The 16415-nt window shown below is 38.2% G+C and overlaps 1 protein-coding gene across 7 annotated transcripts in view; it reads right to left on the bottom strand.

The window, feature by feature from the left end:
- Positions 1 to 16415, bottom strand: part of CACNB2 (calcium voltage-gated channel auxiliary subunit beta 2) — a 387411-nt gene that overhangs the window by 23544 nt on the left and 347452 nt on the right. For all 7 annotated transcript variants that reach the window (XM_074946027.1, XM_074946026.1, XM_074946029.1 and 4 more), the window contains one exon: positions 14221 to 14330. In XM_074946027.1, the coding sequence (XP_074802128.1) occupies positions 14221 to 14330 (110 nt within the window). The remainder of the gene's footprint in view (positions 1 to 14220; positions 14331 to 16415) is intronic.

Below are 16415 nucleotides of genomic sequence, written 5' to 3'. Positions count from 1 at the left end.
AATTTTCAAACCTGAGTGCCTGAAGCTACACAATTAAATTTATAGTGAGGCACCTGGAAGAGACTTGTTTTTCATAAGGTACTAAGCACCCATAATTTCTATTTGCTTCAACATAAGTTATCAATGCTTACCATCTCTCAAAATTGGGCCCTATACGTAATATGGCACTAGGTCTGAAAATGTTGGTCAATATTTGTAAAGTACTTTGAAAACAAAAAATTCAAAATAATGCTAATAATCCTCCCAATAACCCTTGAGGTAGATAAGGATTATTATCAGATCTGGTCAGAAAAATATATGACAAAACAGTTTTTCATTGGAATTTGTCGATTCATCAAAATCAGAACATTCCATGGAAATAGTTTATTTCAATGCAGTTCCTGAGAAAACAAGCAGATTTCCGACAGAAACCTGTCTGGTTCTTGCCAGTTCGCCCATATACAGGCTTCTGGGGACCAAGGGCTTCACAGGTCCATGATTCCAAGGCAGCCCCTAGGAGGACTGCTCCAGAGCTGGGCCTCCATCCCTCTTCATGGAGAATTTCAAATTTTTTTGAAAAAAAACCCCTAATTTCAAAATAGTGAAATCTTCTAAGAAGATAACTTTTCTCTGCCAAGTTCTAATTATTTTCCCTATTTCACAGACAGGGAAACTGAGTCAGAGGTTAAATGATTTGCTTAACCTACAGATGAAGTCAATGTTGGAGCCAAGATCATAACTCAAATGGGAATGGGATTCTAGTTCTGTGCTCATTCCACACCACTATTTAAGATAACTAACTAGAATAATGTAAATCCAAAAGGGTAAGAAACTAGTGGATGCTGACATGCACACAAAGGGATTATCCAAACACTAAAATATAGTGTTATGTTATCAATTTTGTGTTTGCCTTTTGACCTGGGTTAGCAGCATGAGTTGTCACTAAATGCTTTGGGAAATGTAGCCAGCCTGCATGGACTAGGAGCACACACATTCCTCTACTTGGATAATTCTGTGGTGAATGGCATTACTTTGGAGGGTGACAAAAGATCAATGTGTCACTGTTAGAGTCACTAGGGTTCATAAAAAGAAAAGGAGTACTTGTGGCACCTTAGAGACTAACCAATTTATTTGAGCATAAGCTTTCGTGAGCTAAAGTACTCCTTTTCTTTTTGCGAATACAGACTAACACGGCTGTTACTCTGAAACCTAGGGTTCATAAGTTACCCAAAATCCCAATTTGTTTCCAGCAGCCAACCAAAGTACATAATACCCCAGCTAATCACTGCTCAGTTAAAGCCTTTCTATCCAAGGAGAAGATCCAAGACTTCACTCGTCAGGCCGAAAGGTAAAATGTGAGGCAGCAGGTGACAGCTCAGACCATACCACACTTGCTGGTTTTTAAGACTGTAACTAGTTTATCAGTGTTACAGCGTTATCACTGCGGAACAGGATAGTCCTTCACTTCTCTAGTAACTCAACAAATTAATCAAAGTAAAATGTGTGGTCTCCTGTGCAAAGCTGCAGTAGAAGAGCTTGGTTTGAGAGAACGACACAGATGTTGGGGTGGGAAAATGGAATCATCCCTCAAATGTGTGGAACAGATGCAGAGCATTTCAGTGGTAACTAGTACAGCCCACGATCTATAACGGCAACAGGGAGCTGCTAAATCCAACATACATGAGTGCTGTAGTTCAGCTGATGCATGGAATTCATCTGTTCATGGCTATATGTTTATCAGCAACACCAAAAAAGTGATAAAACAACAAAATTGTGACATAATTACTATCAAATATAGTACAGCTCAAGGGCTGTTGAACAAGTGGAAAAGTACCATATAAGAGACAAAACCAACCTGACCTGAAACCCTCAGACTAGCTGAAGAGTCATATGCTAATTCCAGATCCCCCCAAAATACTTCTTGGTGTCAACCAGCATGTTCAGAAAGAATTATATTATAAGAAATTACTACTTGCACCTGCCAATATATTAGACCTTTTGTATGATGTATATTTCTATTCTTTTCAAGATTCCATCAGAATCAGATTTCATCAACTTTTGAAATATGAAAAGGGACAGTGTCCTAAAAGAAAAATTTACAAGCACTCAGAAAAGACACAACTATTAAGTGAAGGCCACATGACCTTGAGAACAGCATAATCAATATGTCTGAAAGGAATCACATTGACTTTAGTGCTAGAATAATGGAAACTTCCTTTGCCACCACATGCCATCTTCTTAAAACTTATTTCAAAGAGTGAAGATATCAAAGATTTTCTGACATCCGCTTCATTCTAAACTCAAACTGTTTCAAAAACAAAGGTTTCAAAGCAGGTTTCTGATTATGAGAAAAGCAATCACACAGTGGAATGAAGTTAAGGCTTCCCTAGCTACTTAGTAAATAATGATGCTCAAAAGGGAAAATGCTTCAAGAAGATAGTAGGCTAGGACCCTGGCTAGTGCAAATTGGTTTAGCCCCTTTGTCTGCATGGAGATTTATACCAGTTGAGGATCTGACCAGTGTCCTTGGAGCTAGAATGATCTCTCCCAAAAGAGAAATTAAATTAGTCCTGGAAGTCTATAAAGGAAATTTCTGAAATCATAACATTTTGGAAACAAGACCTGAGGCTTTGCTGATTTCACAGTCTGAACAGGATGGCTGCTGTTTTCTTATGAGTGTGGGTACTCTGTAACTCTTGATAACACTTGGGCCAAAATTTTCAGGTGACTACTGACAACTAGACACCTAAGTATCGATGTAGATATCTATGCAATTGACATTATTTTCAGAGGTTCTGTGCTCCCCCTGAAGCCAATAAGATCTGCATTTGCTCAACACCTCTGAACATCAGGCCAGTTATTTATCTGTCTAAAATAGATTTAAATTCCTATGTTTAAGAATCCATATCTTAGCTTTTAACTAAGGGATTTCAAAGCCACATTATGTGAGGTTATGTACTTGTGCATATAGCCTTAACTCCAGCATGAGAGACTTTTGTTTCTCTCTCTTTTTATTTAATAAGCCTTACCTCTACTTCAAAAAAGGTAATCAAAACCTTTGAGCCATTTTTTTTATATATTGACACAAAGTAGAAAATCCAGCAAAAGTAATAGGGAAAAAAAGGAATTATTAAAGACAGTTTAAATGTATGGGCTCAGATATGGAGGAGGGGTGCAAAGGTAACCACTGCATTCCTGTAAGTCTGAATAAGTCCTTGAAGTCTGCACTAAATTACTCGGGCTGCTAACAGCCCCAAGAGGCCAATACAGCTGCCAAGAGTATTTTGGGGATATAAGGAAGTCCCAGTAATGCCACCTACACTTGCACTATGAAAGGGGGTTGACACAGAAGTTGCTACACTGGCACTATGTTTCAGGAGGATCCTTCTGTGGATGGCAAGAGCAGCTTTCAGGCTCCTCTGGAAAGGGAGTGGGCATAAAGGGTACGTCTACATAGCAGCTGGGAGGTGTAAGTCCCAGCTCGGGTAGACTTACACGCATTAGTTTGGCTCAAGCTATTATGCTAAAAATAAAGGTGTGGCCACGGTGGAAAGGGAGGCTGCTCAGGTTAGCTTCCTAAATACAATCTCACCCAATCACTGGGTATGTATCAGGCAGCTAGCTTGAGCAGCTGTGGCCACACTGCTATTTGTAGAGTGCTAACTCCAGCAGAGCTAGCATGTGTATGTCTACCTGAGCACAGAATTAACTTCCCAGCTGCAGTGCAAACATACCCTGAGTGATCTTACCACTGTGCAAGATCTGGACCATGAATATTGAATTACAAACCTAAAGCTGTTTTGTTTAGATGAAGCAAAGTATTTTGATTTTCAGCAACAACAACTAAGGATGGCATGTGTTTCCAAGAATTAACCGATGACAGACGGAATAGGGCTATTTTGACCGTACTGGTGTGTGTACATTTAAATGTCAATTTACACTAACCAACCATAAATCATCCAACATCCAAATACCAGACTCTATTTGACCTTTCTCTTGCAGCCATTTATTTATATTTTCTTACTAACTGTTGACATATTTTTAACTATTATCATTTTTGCCTTCTGCTGATATTAACATACCCTCTTTTAGAAGCATCAGGTCTTTAAGTTACTATCCTAACTTCATCAGCTATACAATCAAATCAGCCCTATTCTTCTGGAAAAAAAACAGCCAACCACTGATCTTACAAATGCTGTTTATACTGCAGAGAAAACAGTATGAACAGTCTCATAACTTATGCACAAGCATAAATGTCATGTTAGAATGATCAGTAACATCTCATACTAGTGACTTTTGACAATAATATTTTTCAAATTGACTCAGAAAGAGAGGAGATACTGGAAGCCCGATTCCGTTCTCACACAGGTTTTACATCGTGTAACCACACTGATTTCAAACAAGTTACTCCTTGATTTACAACAGTATAACAGAGAGAATCAAGGCCACTGGTTTCTAATGAATTATGAAAAAAAATAAAAGCTAGCATTCTATTGGGGAAAGACCACAATCAAACCAGGCCTAGCTAATAGTGTGGCTTAGAAAAGAGGTTGCTGCACCAAAATGGTAAAATCATAGAATCATAGATTTTAAGGTCAGAAGGGACAATTATGATCATCTAGTCTGATCTCCTGCACAACACAGGCCACAGAATCTTACCCACCCACTCCTGTAACAAACCCCCAATTTATGTCTGAGCTATTGAAGTCCTCAACTCATGGTTTAAAGACTGGAAGGTGCAGAGAATCCTCCAGCAAGTGACCCGTGCCCCACACTGCAGAGGAAGGCGAAAAACCCTCAGGGCCTCTGCCAATCTGCCCTGGAGGAAAATTCCTTCCCGACCCCAAATATGGCGATCAGCTAAACCCTGAGCAGGTGGGCAAGACTCACCAGCCAAACACCCAGGAAAGAATTCTCTGTAGTAACTCAAATCCCACCCCATTTAACATCCCATCACAGGCTATTGGGCATATCTACCCCTAAGAGTCGAAGACCAATTAATTGCCAAAATTAGCCTATCCCATCATATCATCTCCTCCATAAACTTATCAAGCTTAGTCTTGAAGCCAGATAGGTCTTTAGCATTTATTGAGAAGAGTAGCGACCTATACAGGAAAAAGGGGGAGGGATGACCATTTTGTTCAACATGTGTACAGACTAAACAGCAAACCAGTTTAAGAGACAGTAAATTTTACTAAGATTGTCCTATTAAAATGATTTTTGAAAACAGTCAGATATAACTGAAATATCTATAAATTTAAAACTAACAGTACATTTTGGGCGTTCTGCATAAAATGTAACTATAAAATCAAGTCCTGTTTATAATCGAATAACTTCTGCCACGGAAATTCAACCACCATAATTGGTGTAACATCAGAATACAAAGGGTTCAGTGAACAATATGTATTAATCACCAGCAAATATTCATTTAAAAATGGTAAGTCACACAAGGACATACCTACCTTTCCCCCTTTGTTTTTTTTTTAAACAAAATAACAAAAAGCCACTTTGGATGAGACTTCCTAGTTTGAACCCAAGTGAACGTTAATAGTGTAGTTTAGCAAATCCTGGAAACAATGGATTAATATAGAAACATGGACACCTAAAATTAGGCTCAGAAATCCATATCTAGGCACCTAAATAAGTGGCTACTTGTTTTCTGTAAATAGTCATGACTTTGAAAGTACTTGTACCATATCATTACAGTATTTAAGTGGCTAAAACACAAACTTTATTGTTTAAATACAATGATCAAGCATGTTACCGAGAAGCAGTAAGGAAAGTGAAGACATTTTTGTAAATTATTCATTACAGGCCAGATGGTGATATCCTAACTCACCTCCCGTTATACCTTATTCCACAAACAGTCCCATTGAGTGAGGTTCAACATGAGTAAAGGTAGCAGAATCTGGCTCTAAAACAACTAAACTGAAAGCTTGTCCAGCTATATAGTGTAACTACTGCAGTGGGCATTTAGAAAGGTGTAATGTAATGCATGTGTTCTTATAGTCATGTATGTATTTTTCCAACTGGACAAATAGGAATATTCATAATTGTAAAACTTTGATCAGATTTTCCTTCAAATGTAGCTTGATACATAGATCTCACTGAAACCTAAAATATATAACTTAAATGAAAAAAAATTTGATTTGTTGTTTTAAAATTACTGATGTTTAAAATAAAAAGGTATGGTACCACCATACCTCTTTTAGGTGTAAAAAGATTGCTACATGAATATAGACTTGGCCTCTAGTGCTAACGGAAAGTTGGGTGATATGATGCTGCCTGGTATCTGTAACTTACTGAATTGGGGACATTTATTCTTGTCCAACCGCCTCCCCTTTTTCTTGGAAAAAAAAAACCCATGAAATTATATTCAAAATAATGATGTTATTAAATCTGTAGAGTTAAATACTCAGAAGTCAGAATATGGGTGAGTTAGGGTTCAACACACAACTTTAATGTGTGCACACAAGTAACAGTTATACACAGATCCTGATCCTAAGCTGTGCTTGGTGCAGCTTAATGGAAGACTTGAGTATTCTGATGTTGAGTGGGGGCTAGAAATTTAGAGATCCCAGGCCTCTAAGCTATCCCGCCTCTCCAGGGGGGTGGCCAGGGCTTTGTTATACCTCAGCAATTGCTGGCTGCCAGATTGGCTCCTTGGGAAAACTGCTACAGGTAAGAGCATTCTTCTGGCTTAAGGCAGCCCCAGGATTGGGAGAGCGCCCTCAAAATCTGAGTTATGCAGAGAGTTTCTTGGCTACTACTTAGGGTCTGGCCAGTATCTTCAAAAAGTCTTAATTTAAAAGGAGATGGTCAAGGTATTTTCCTACCTTTAAAGCCATGTTTTTTTCTCTGGACTATAAGAAAACTTTGGTAGCTTGAAACCAAAATATATTTTCTGTCTCAAGTCTGGTCTACACTAGAGAATTAGGTCAGCTTAACTATGCCACTCAGGGATGTGAAAAATCCACACCACTGAGTGGCATAGTTAAGCTGACCTAAGTCCCCATGTAGGCAGCACTAGGTTGAGAAATGTTTTCTGTTCATCTAGCTACTGCTTCTCGCCAAGAGGAGAATCCTTCACGTTGGAGTAGGCAGTGTCTACACTGAAGCCCTACAGTGATGCAGCTGCAGCTGTGCTGCTGTAGTGTTTCAAGTATAGACAAGCCCTAAATCCTGTTTCCCAGTCCCTATTACATGCACTCAATAGCTAGGCCAAAGTGCTTTGTGAGTGTGTTGGACATCCAACATTCCTTTTTCATTTTGGTTTACATTTATTTTAAGAGCAGTGAAGTATTTATTTTGGAACAGAAACCATATAAAGAGGTCATAATTAAATTATTAAACACATTGAATACCACGCTAACATCTTCTTCCAATAGCATAATTGTGAAGAATTTAATGGATAAGACTGTTCAAATCATTCTGTTGGCTTTGCATATAGATTCAGAAAAATGATGGTTGAATTTTGGACTAACGATCCATAACAGTTTCATTTTATGCTTCTATAAGCATTTATGTTTCACTCTTTAGAATAGTATCTACAGGATACTAGCAAAATACCAAGGAATTCTATAAAGTTCCTAGGGTCAAATTTTCAAAGTTAGGCACTTAAATTATATATGCAAATTGTGTGCATATAACCACAGGCAGGCTGTTACAAATCAGATAAATGGGTTCACGATCATATGTACGATCAATTAATCATATTCAGAACTGTATTTTTTACATGAACATTCTCTGGTTTGAACTAGTGTATGCAGATCTTGTACATACAATTTAGACACCTACATTTGAAAATCTAACCCTTATAGTTCACTTGTCACCCTCCACTTTATTTTTAACATTTTAAAATAAATAAAGAAAATGACATCTCCAAGAAAAAAATCAGTGCATAATACAGCTAAGACTTCTGTATATCATTATAAAACCAGTTATTGGAAACAGACAGTGGCTTTGTGAGGCACACTAAATTGTAGAACACAAAAACAGCAGGAAACATAATTTGCAAGCTTATATACATACCCAAAACATCTGGAAAGGGAGGGCATTAATGAAGCAAAGAATGGAAAAAGCCAAGACAATCAGGTTCTTGTACAAAGCATACAGCATGAGATAAGGTTACAACAAGAGCAGCTAGAAATGTCACATACATAGGAACAACCAACAAAAAGGTTTGGGTGCTTAATACTAACAAAGAAAAGCAGCAAAAAATGCAAAGCTAACTCAGCAGCTTCTGCAGATGTCATATACACATGTAGAATCATATAGCCATGTATATGCCAATTTTGGAATGAATTTCAGATTGGTGAGTTTTTACCATGCACTTTACCTCCTTTGTGTGAAGAGTATTTTTTTTCAAAAAGATAAACTTTTTTTAGGTATTTCAAGCAATTAGCAAATGAACTGCCCTTTCGTTTTAGTATAAATTTGACTAACTATTGGCATTTCACATAAACATATAGAAATTACTGGCAAGCAAATATTTCCCTTCTGTATGCAGCTGTTTTAACACACAAAAGCAAGCTTTCACACAAGAGCTGAGTAAAACTTTATTTTTCCCTTTGTATCATTTTGCATAAATGTTGGCACTAGTTAGTATTTTGCTAACATTCTTGGATAGATTAGTTAGCATTAAAATACTCAGAAACAGAGATTTTTAGCTGTCGCTTTGGTTTCAAACAAGACAAATCCTCAAATCTTTATTTTTACATACCCCTTACTCAGGCAGTTTCCAAGGAAGACTGAACAATATGAGGTCTAAAATGAACATCTTCGTAATCCCTCAAATGCAGTTCTTTACTCCACATGTTTTATTTGGAGGGGGTGGGGAGCTTGGTTCTCTCTGCTCAACATGTTAAATCTGCTGTTGGTCTCATAGCAAAGCTAATATACTTCTACTATATACTTAACTGCTGTGCAGCCCTATACTCAGTGGTCTGGTGAAAATCATTCTTACAAAAGGCTGATTTATTTCCCCAGTGGAAACAGATTTTTATTGAGATTGCAAGTATAGCAGCTTTTCCCCTCTTTATTCATATTTTTCTTTCCTTTGAAGAGACAGTAATGTAAATCTTTATGGTAAGATTGATGTTTTTCAGGAAGGAAAAAACAATGTGACTAATTGAATAATAAGGTGGATGAGGTAATATCTTTTATTGGACCAGCTTCTGTTGGTGAAAGATACAAGAGCATGAGCTTACACAGAGCTCTTCTTCAAGTCTGGGAAAAAGAACAGGAGTACTTGTGGCACCTTAGAGACTAACAAATTTATCTGAGCATAAGCTTTTGTGAGCTCACGAAAGCTTATGCTCAAATAAATGTCTTAGTCGCTAAGGTGCCACAAGTACTCCTTTTCTTTTTGCGGATACAGACTAACACGGCTGCTACTCTGAAGTCTGGGAAAGGTACTCAGAGTGTCACAGCTAAATACAAGACAGATCAGATTATTTAGCACAGTGGTTCTCAACCAGGGGGTACATCAACTCATCCAGATATTTGCCTAATTTTTACAATAGGCTACATAAAAAGCACTAGTGAAGTCAGTACAAACTAAAATTTTATACAGACAATGACTTGTTTATACTGCTCTATATACTATACACTGAAATTAAGTACAGTATTTATATTCCAATTGATTTATTTTATAACTATATGGTAAAAATGAAGAACTAAGCACTTTTTCAGTTCTAGTGTGCTGTGACACCTTTGTATTTTTATGTCTGATTTTGTAAGCAAGTAGTTTTTAAGTGAGGTGAAACTTGGGGGTACACAAGACAAATCAGCCTCCCGAAATGGGTACAGTAGTCGGGAAAGGTTGAGAGCCACTGGTTTTGCATGAGGAGTTCACTTGTTGTAAGAGACCATTCAAGGTGAAACGGGCAGTTAAAATCTTGGCAGTCATAGGACAAAAGAGGGCTAGTGTGTTATAGGTTGTCGTAGTGAGCTATAAATACAGTGTCTTTATCGAGTCCATGATTTTTAGTGTCTTACAAAGTTATGAATTTAAACTGTAACTCTCATCTTTGGAAGGGGTTGTGCAGGTTTCCTTTGAGAATGAGGACTGAGAGGTAAGATATGGAGTGCTTGTTTGGGGAAAAGTGTTTGCTCGTGTGTGATAAGGTGTTTTTGTCTTATCATTTTTATGTGTGAGTTCATTTGAGAGTATAGTGGTTGTCTCATTTCAGCCACATAATTGTTGTTGGGGCATTTAGTGCCCTGGATGAAGTATACCACCTGTTGTTATAGGCATGTGTAGGATCCAGGGATCTTGGAAAGTGTGTTGTGGAGAGCATTGATCATCATAGCAATGGAGATATGTCTGTAGGTATGGCTTGTAAATGTTTAATGATACCTTGTAAGGGTTCCAGTGTGGGGTTGTAGAAGACAACTAAGGGTGTGTGGTCAAAAGGTCTCTCCTGCCCATATTGAAGCAGGTTCTCTGAGGTTATTTTGGTGGCTGATTCCATGATGTAATTGAGTAATATTTATATTAAAATTAGTGGTACAATTTCAGAGGACTTGGTGTAGGTGCAATTTATACCCTAAATGTTAATTTGGGCACAAATCAGAGTCCCTTCTCCATCTAACTACTTGATATATTCCCATAGTGCAGTTTGACAGATGCAAATTATGTCCTTAATTGAGTTTCAGGAGCCAGGTCTGGCTACACATTTTGTTGGTGCAAACTGAACCTGTTAAAATGGGTCTGCTGTTTTGAAAATTCACCCCTTAATATACTGTTTGTAATTCTACATATACAGCTGTTTATCATGATTAAAAATATAGGAAATTAAAATTTTAAAATGCTGCTGTTTTAATTTAAAAAAATCAAATTTCATTGCAATTAAGTCTAGTGAAAGTAATCTCTTTATATCCGCAGAATGACCAAATACAAATAATTGTAGCCCTGCCATAGAAAGGAGATCAAGAATGGATTCAGTGACTGATGCAGTTCTGCTATTACAATTGCAGCAGTACCAAGCGTCAGCAGAACGACCAAGGAAGCTAAATTTAAATTGCACGCACAACCTTAACTCTGGCATTTCCTAACTTTTGAGTGCTTGACTTTGCAACCTTAATAATGTTCTTTTAATATAAAATCTCTGTGCAGTTTCCTAGGTTTATTTTTTTAAGCAAACTGAAAAAAACAGAAATTCCATCATATGGCATCATCAGCGGGGTTGGAACTTTAGGTTCACGCATGGATCTCTGCCACTTGAGAGAACAGAGTAAGTGATAGCTGTAGCAGCTTGTTATCCTCTAGGCGGACAAACACTTTAGAGGGGAATGAGACATATGTTGTCAGTGGGTGCCATCAGATGGGTGGTGAGACTCAGGAATCTTGGGTCCTATTCCAGGCCTCGGAGGGTAGTGTGTTCTAGCGGGCATGGCTCTTCTGCCCATTCCTCCAAACTTAAACCCTTCTTCCCAGATCCCTCCAATCTGTCCCAGTCCCATCTTTTCCCCAAACTGGGCTCCTTGTTTGCATTCTCCTATTCTCATCTAAGCAGCCCCAGTCTCCACTCCACAGGGTTCTCATCCCAGTCCCACTCTCCTTGTCCACCAAATCAGTCTCACTCCTCTAGATTTCTCACCTCAGACCCATCTCCCCTTCCCAGTGTCCTTGCCCAACCAGTCCCAGTTTCCTCCCCTGGCTCATCATCTGATCTCATTGCCCCCCCCAACCCAACCCAGAGGCTCTGAGTCCCCTCATCATTTTCTTCCCTGGCTCCCAGTCTCAGACCATACCTCAGATCTTAGTTAGAGCTTCCATCTTCCTCCCCTATCCTCCAGCCCTTGTCTCTTCCCCACTCCGTTGGCTCCTTGTCTCGGTCTTCCACCCAACAACCCCAAGTCCAGCTCTTTGTCTTCTCCGCATTCCAATCATTCAATCAGGCAGCTTTCTCCTCCACACTGCCTGGGCCCAGTACTGCGAGTACATGAGAGACAGACTCCTCATGTTCCCAACTCAGTTCCAGTGTCGAGATCTGGCCTGGCCTGCAGCAACTCAGAGCTGCAATTACAGGGAATGTCCTGCTTAGCCCTGGGATGGAGCATACTGAGTTCTGGCAATCTTTGTGGAATTTAGCTGCAAAGTTCTAGTAAGTCTTTATTTAGCATGTATGAACTGTGATTTTTCGCAGGTTTATAACTTGGCCAAATTTGGGCAGATTTTGCAAGGAATGGCAAAAGGAACATCCCTGACACAAAAGCCCTCTCTGTCAAATTTCAAAACCCTGCTCCAAGGCATGGGACTCGAGAGCATTTCAAAGGAAAGGTTGCCAAAAAAAAATTTTAAGAGGGAAGAAAAATTTATCTTTCCTTAGCTTCATTCTTGGAAACAGCTGAACTGTCTTGACTGAAATTCAGCCTGAAGCAGATACCCTGAATGGAAAATTTCATCCCAAATGGTTAAAGTTTGGCAAAGTTATAAGCAACTGGATACAACTTAGAAGTGTTAGGCAACCTTAATAATAGATGGAGCTACCAGCCCAGCCTATATAACACACACACACACACACACACACACACATTTGTGTTACTGCAACTGAAATTGTGTCAGCACTTCCACAGTGAGTAGAAAGAAGAGATGCTGAGGTGCTACACGCTGAAGTCTGTCATTAGAGCATGGTGAATTGTTGACCATGAACAATTTATTCAGCAAATTTATCCCTTTTCCTCTTAATAAACAGACTGAAATTTTTACAGATTTTCACTTGTAAAATATCCATCAAAGAATTTCACATGTTCAAACACATTTTAGCCTATTCAACTTGGTACTCTTTTGACTACTGATTATTCTTCAAGTATTAGATATTAATTCTATGATATTTACGTTGTTCAACCGATCACCATGAACTATTTGCGTTCCATGATTGGATGACCTAATCTATATAATCAACTTTCACTTTGGCTCCAAACAAATTTAACTTCATCTTTTCATTAAATGATAAAAGCAATTTTAGCCACAGGCCTGAAATTCCATCACAGGAATGTTCACATGAACAACCCTTTGCACAAAGCAAATAAGAAGGCATGTGAACACAGTCAAAATGAAATTTATTTAGAAATCATCACAATGTTGTGTAAATAAGTTTTCTTACTATACACCCAGCTCTACTTGCCATCCAAGATCTCAAAGGATGGGTTTTCAAAAGCAAATTTTCAAGCAATTCATGTAGCCATTTCTTAGTTACAGGAATATATTCTAAAAAGTCCAACTACTACACAACTATAAATGTTAAGATACCCAGCAAAATGCATATTTATTCAGACTCTTTGTTTACAAAACTGATTATTAAAAGTATATTCACCAAAACCACCAGAACAGTTTCAAAAGCCATTCTAGTCTCTAATAACTAAGACATTTTCTATTGTCTATGCACAGTTTCACAGATTCCAAGGACAGAAGGGACCATCATGATCATCTAATCTACCCTTCTCTGTAACACAGGCCATAGAACTTTCCCAGATAATTCCTAGAGGAGATCTTAATCTTGATTTAAGTTTTTCAGAAAATAAATACAATAAACTAGATTGATTGTAAATATAATTAAAGTTGTGACACAAACAAGTCAAAATTAAAAATTCCATCTTAGCCTCACTACATATAGAAGTGCAATGCCAGATCCCAAGCTAGTGTATATCGGTGAAGTTAAAGTCAAAGGAGATACACCAGTTGGCATGCTGAGAATCTGGCTGAATATGAATTATGGCTATTTCAGTTTTTATATCAGCCATAACAATACAAAAATGTACTTTTTCTGCATTTAATTTTAATTAAGTTGCTCAGATCCAAGAGTATTCAATATTGAAAAGGAAAACTTCAAGGTTAGTAAAAGAATCTGATTTTTGCTGGGATACCCGTAATATATACTCATATTATTGAAGAACCCACCTAATTGCTGGTATTGTGAAACTGCATCTTTACTTATCCAAAGGGATATCCCCACGTTTTATCTGCATTATGGGCTAGTTCTTACTCCCAATGAGGCCAGTACCAAAACTAACGTTAATCCCAGTGGGAGAAGGATAGCCCAGTACCAGTAAGTATTTTCTCAGGCAGTGCTCTCAGAAATGACTTCACATTTCTTGGACCTCTGATTTGTTGGCTTTGTGACTGGAATTATCATGAACAGTGCTCCAGTCACAGCAGAGAAGGTAGATGATTTTTGTTAGAGTACTGTACTATAGTGCCAATCTCTGGTTATTATCACTAGATACACTACTTACCTAAGCTTGATCTTGTGTTGGACCGTTCTATTATCGCATGCTTACTAGGGTTATTTAATACGGAGCGTTTGGCAAGCGAGATGTCTGCTGTGACCCGTGTGATTGATATACTGTAAAACAAACAAACAAAAACCTGTATGTTACTCATCATGCATGAAAGTGGGGACAAAAGTCAGACAACTAATATTAAAAGGTAGCGAGGACCAGAAGGAGAGGAGAGGTAAGGAGTAGACAAAAGAGTGGATTATCTAAACCTTAATTAATACTGCTTCAAGTAGTACTGATGAAAGTGCTGCACCTGTATTCCTTTCTTTGTTTGCACAGTATGATTGCACACCTAATGGCAGCCTGGTTACCATCTACAGGAGCCACACTGCCAAGGTAGTGGGAACCAGAATTTTGTGAAACATATAGTTGCCTTTCCTTGGGCTCTTAGGATTTATACAGTTAGCAGGTTACACCTCATGCTTTCTCCACACTCCAAGATGAGATGGCTAGAAAGAAATACAGCAAGATAACCTTTGCAGAGTTTTGTGGCCTCTCAAGCTCCCTCCTACAGGTATCTCCATAGGAACGTAAAATCTGCCACATAGAAAACATTTTCCCTAATCTTTGTTTGGAATATTGATCCTCATGTGTAACATAAATAGCAATATCTATACAGTTACAGAAGTGATAAGAAGACTAAGTACCTAGACTAGTGTATGCTGCAGCCCAAGGCTGTGATTTTTATATCAAATGGTTCAGTTTTCTTGGGTAAGTTTATAAGAGGGAGCAAGCTTTACATTTCACTGTCACAACAGATTCCGCAATACACTATCGATTTCAAATGTTTGGGATCTAACTGTAGAGAAATTAAAGTATGGGTAGAAAAGCCAATGAAAGCTATGGGCTGAGTCCCTGGCAGACTCCATTTTGGGACTGTGAGTGAGGCTGATCCAATTAGAAATGATTACTTCCAGTTGGTCACAGTGACCTGCTACATAACCTTTTGTATTTTCTGTTTCCTATGAAAACAGCTCAGCTTCTTCTGGTTTCTACAGTCAACTTACATCCTTTGGCTTCGTTCCACCTTCAAACTTTCTGGATTATCCAGGACTAAACAGAGGTCACATTCTTCCAAAGATGAGATTGAAATCAGGCTGATCCCATTTCTTCTTCCCCCCGGTTTCCCTGTTTATACTTTTATTTGCCATTTAAGAGGGAGGAAATGATTTTGCTAAGAACTAAAAGGCATATTCCCTTGGAGGATAAGTCATATGCAGTTAAGTTAAAATCTCTCCAAATAGCTCTATTTACTCTGATATGTGTATGTATCTGTGTAAAATCCTGAACTATCAAATGCAGCAAACCAGAGTTTATACATGAAAACAGAATTATTTTTACAGTACAAATTAGAGACATTTTAAAAACATATCCGTGGTCTGCTTAACAGCTAAAAGCAAAGCCAAATGCCATGATTCTTGGTATAACATTGTACAGATTATTCCAAGTAGTTATGGAACACATAAATCTACTTTGCACTACTTTAGATTTGTTATATCCATTTGCTAAAAGTTAAATTTTTATATTTTGCAAAACAAGTTTTCAATTTTACATGTTTGTCAGTTTCCTTCATATGTGCTATAGAGAATAAACTGTCCCTTTTGTTTCCCAGATGTAATTATGTAACAGTGAATGAAGTCAGATCTCTATATTATTTTCAAACATCTTGTTTCATCCACGATGATTTTTTTAATGTATCACACCATGAAGACTCTGTTCTCAAAAAACTTACAGAACACAAGGAACTTAGCAAAAAAGGAAAGATGTTCCAACTTTTGTTTCTACTTAAAATTTTGTCACTACAATTTCTGAACGATACATATCCATTATTTGATGACTTCACTACTATAAGGGATGACTACTATGGTATGCCAGATGACTGATCCTAGAAGACAGTATCATTACAATTTTCTGTATTGTCCAGCATCTCACAAAGCCGAAGCTCTTAACTGAAAATGTCAAGTTTTCTCCAGACAATTTGGCAGCACTTGGAGAGATGGCACATTTTTACTTCAACCTCTGTTCAGCTAAAGCAGGGATGGGCAAACTACGGCCTGCGGGCCGGATCTAGCCCCTCAGGGCTTTGCTTCTGGCCCGTGGGATTGCCACCTGTGCTGCGGGCCCCACTCTGCTCCAGGAAGCGGCCAGCA

Source organism: Natator depressus, chromosome 2, assembly GCF_965152275.1.
Source record: "Natator depressus isolate rNatDep1 chromosome 2, rNatDep2.hap1, whole genome shotgun sequence".
Classification (NCBI taxonomy): domain Eukaryota; kingdom Metazoa; phylum Chordata; order Testudines; family Cheloniidae; genus Natator; species Natator depressus.
This window is presented reverse-complemented; position numbering and strand designations above follow the sequence as displayed.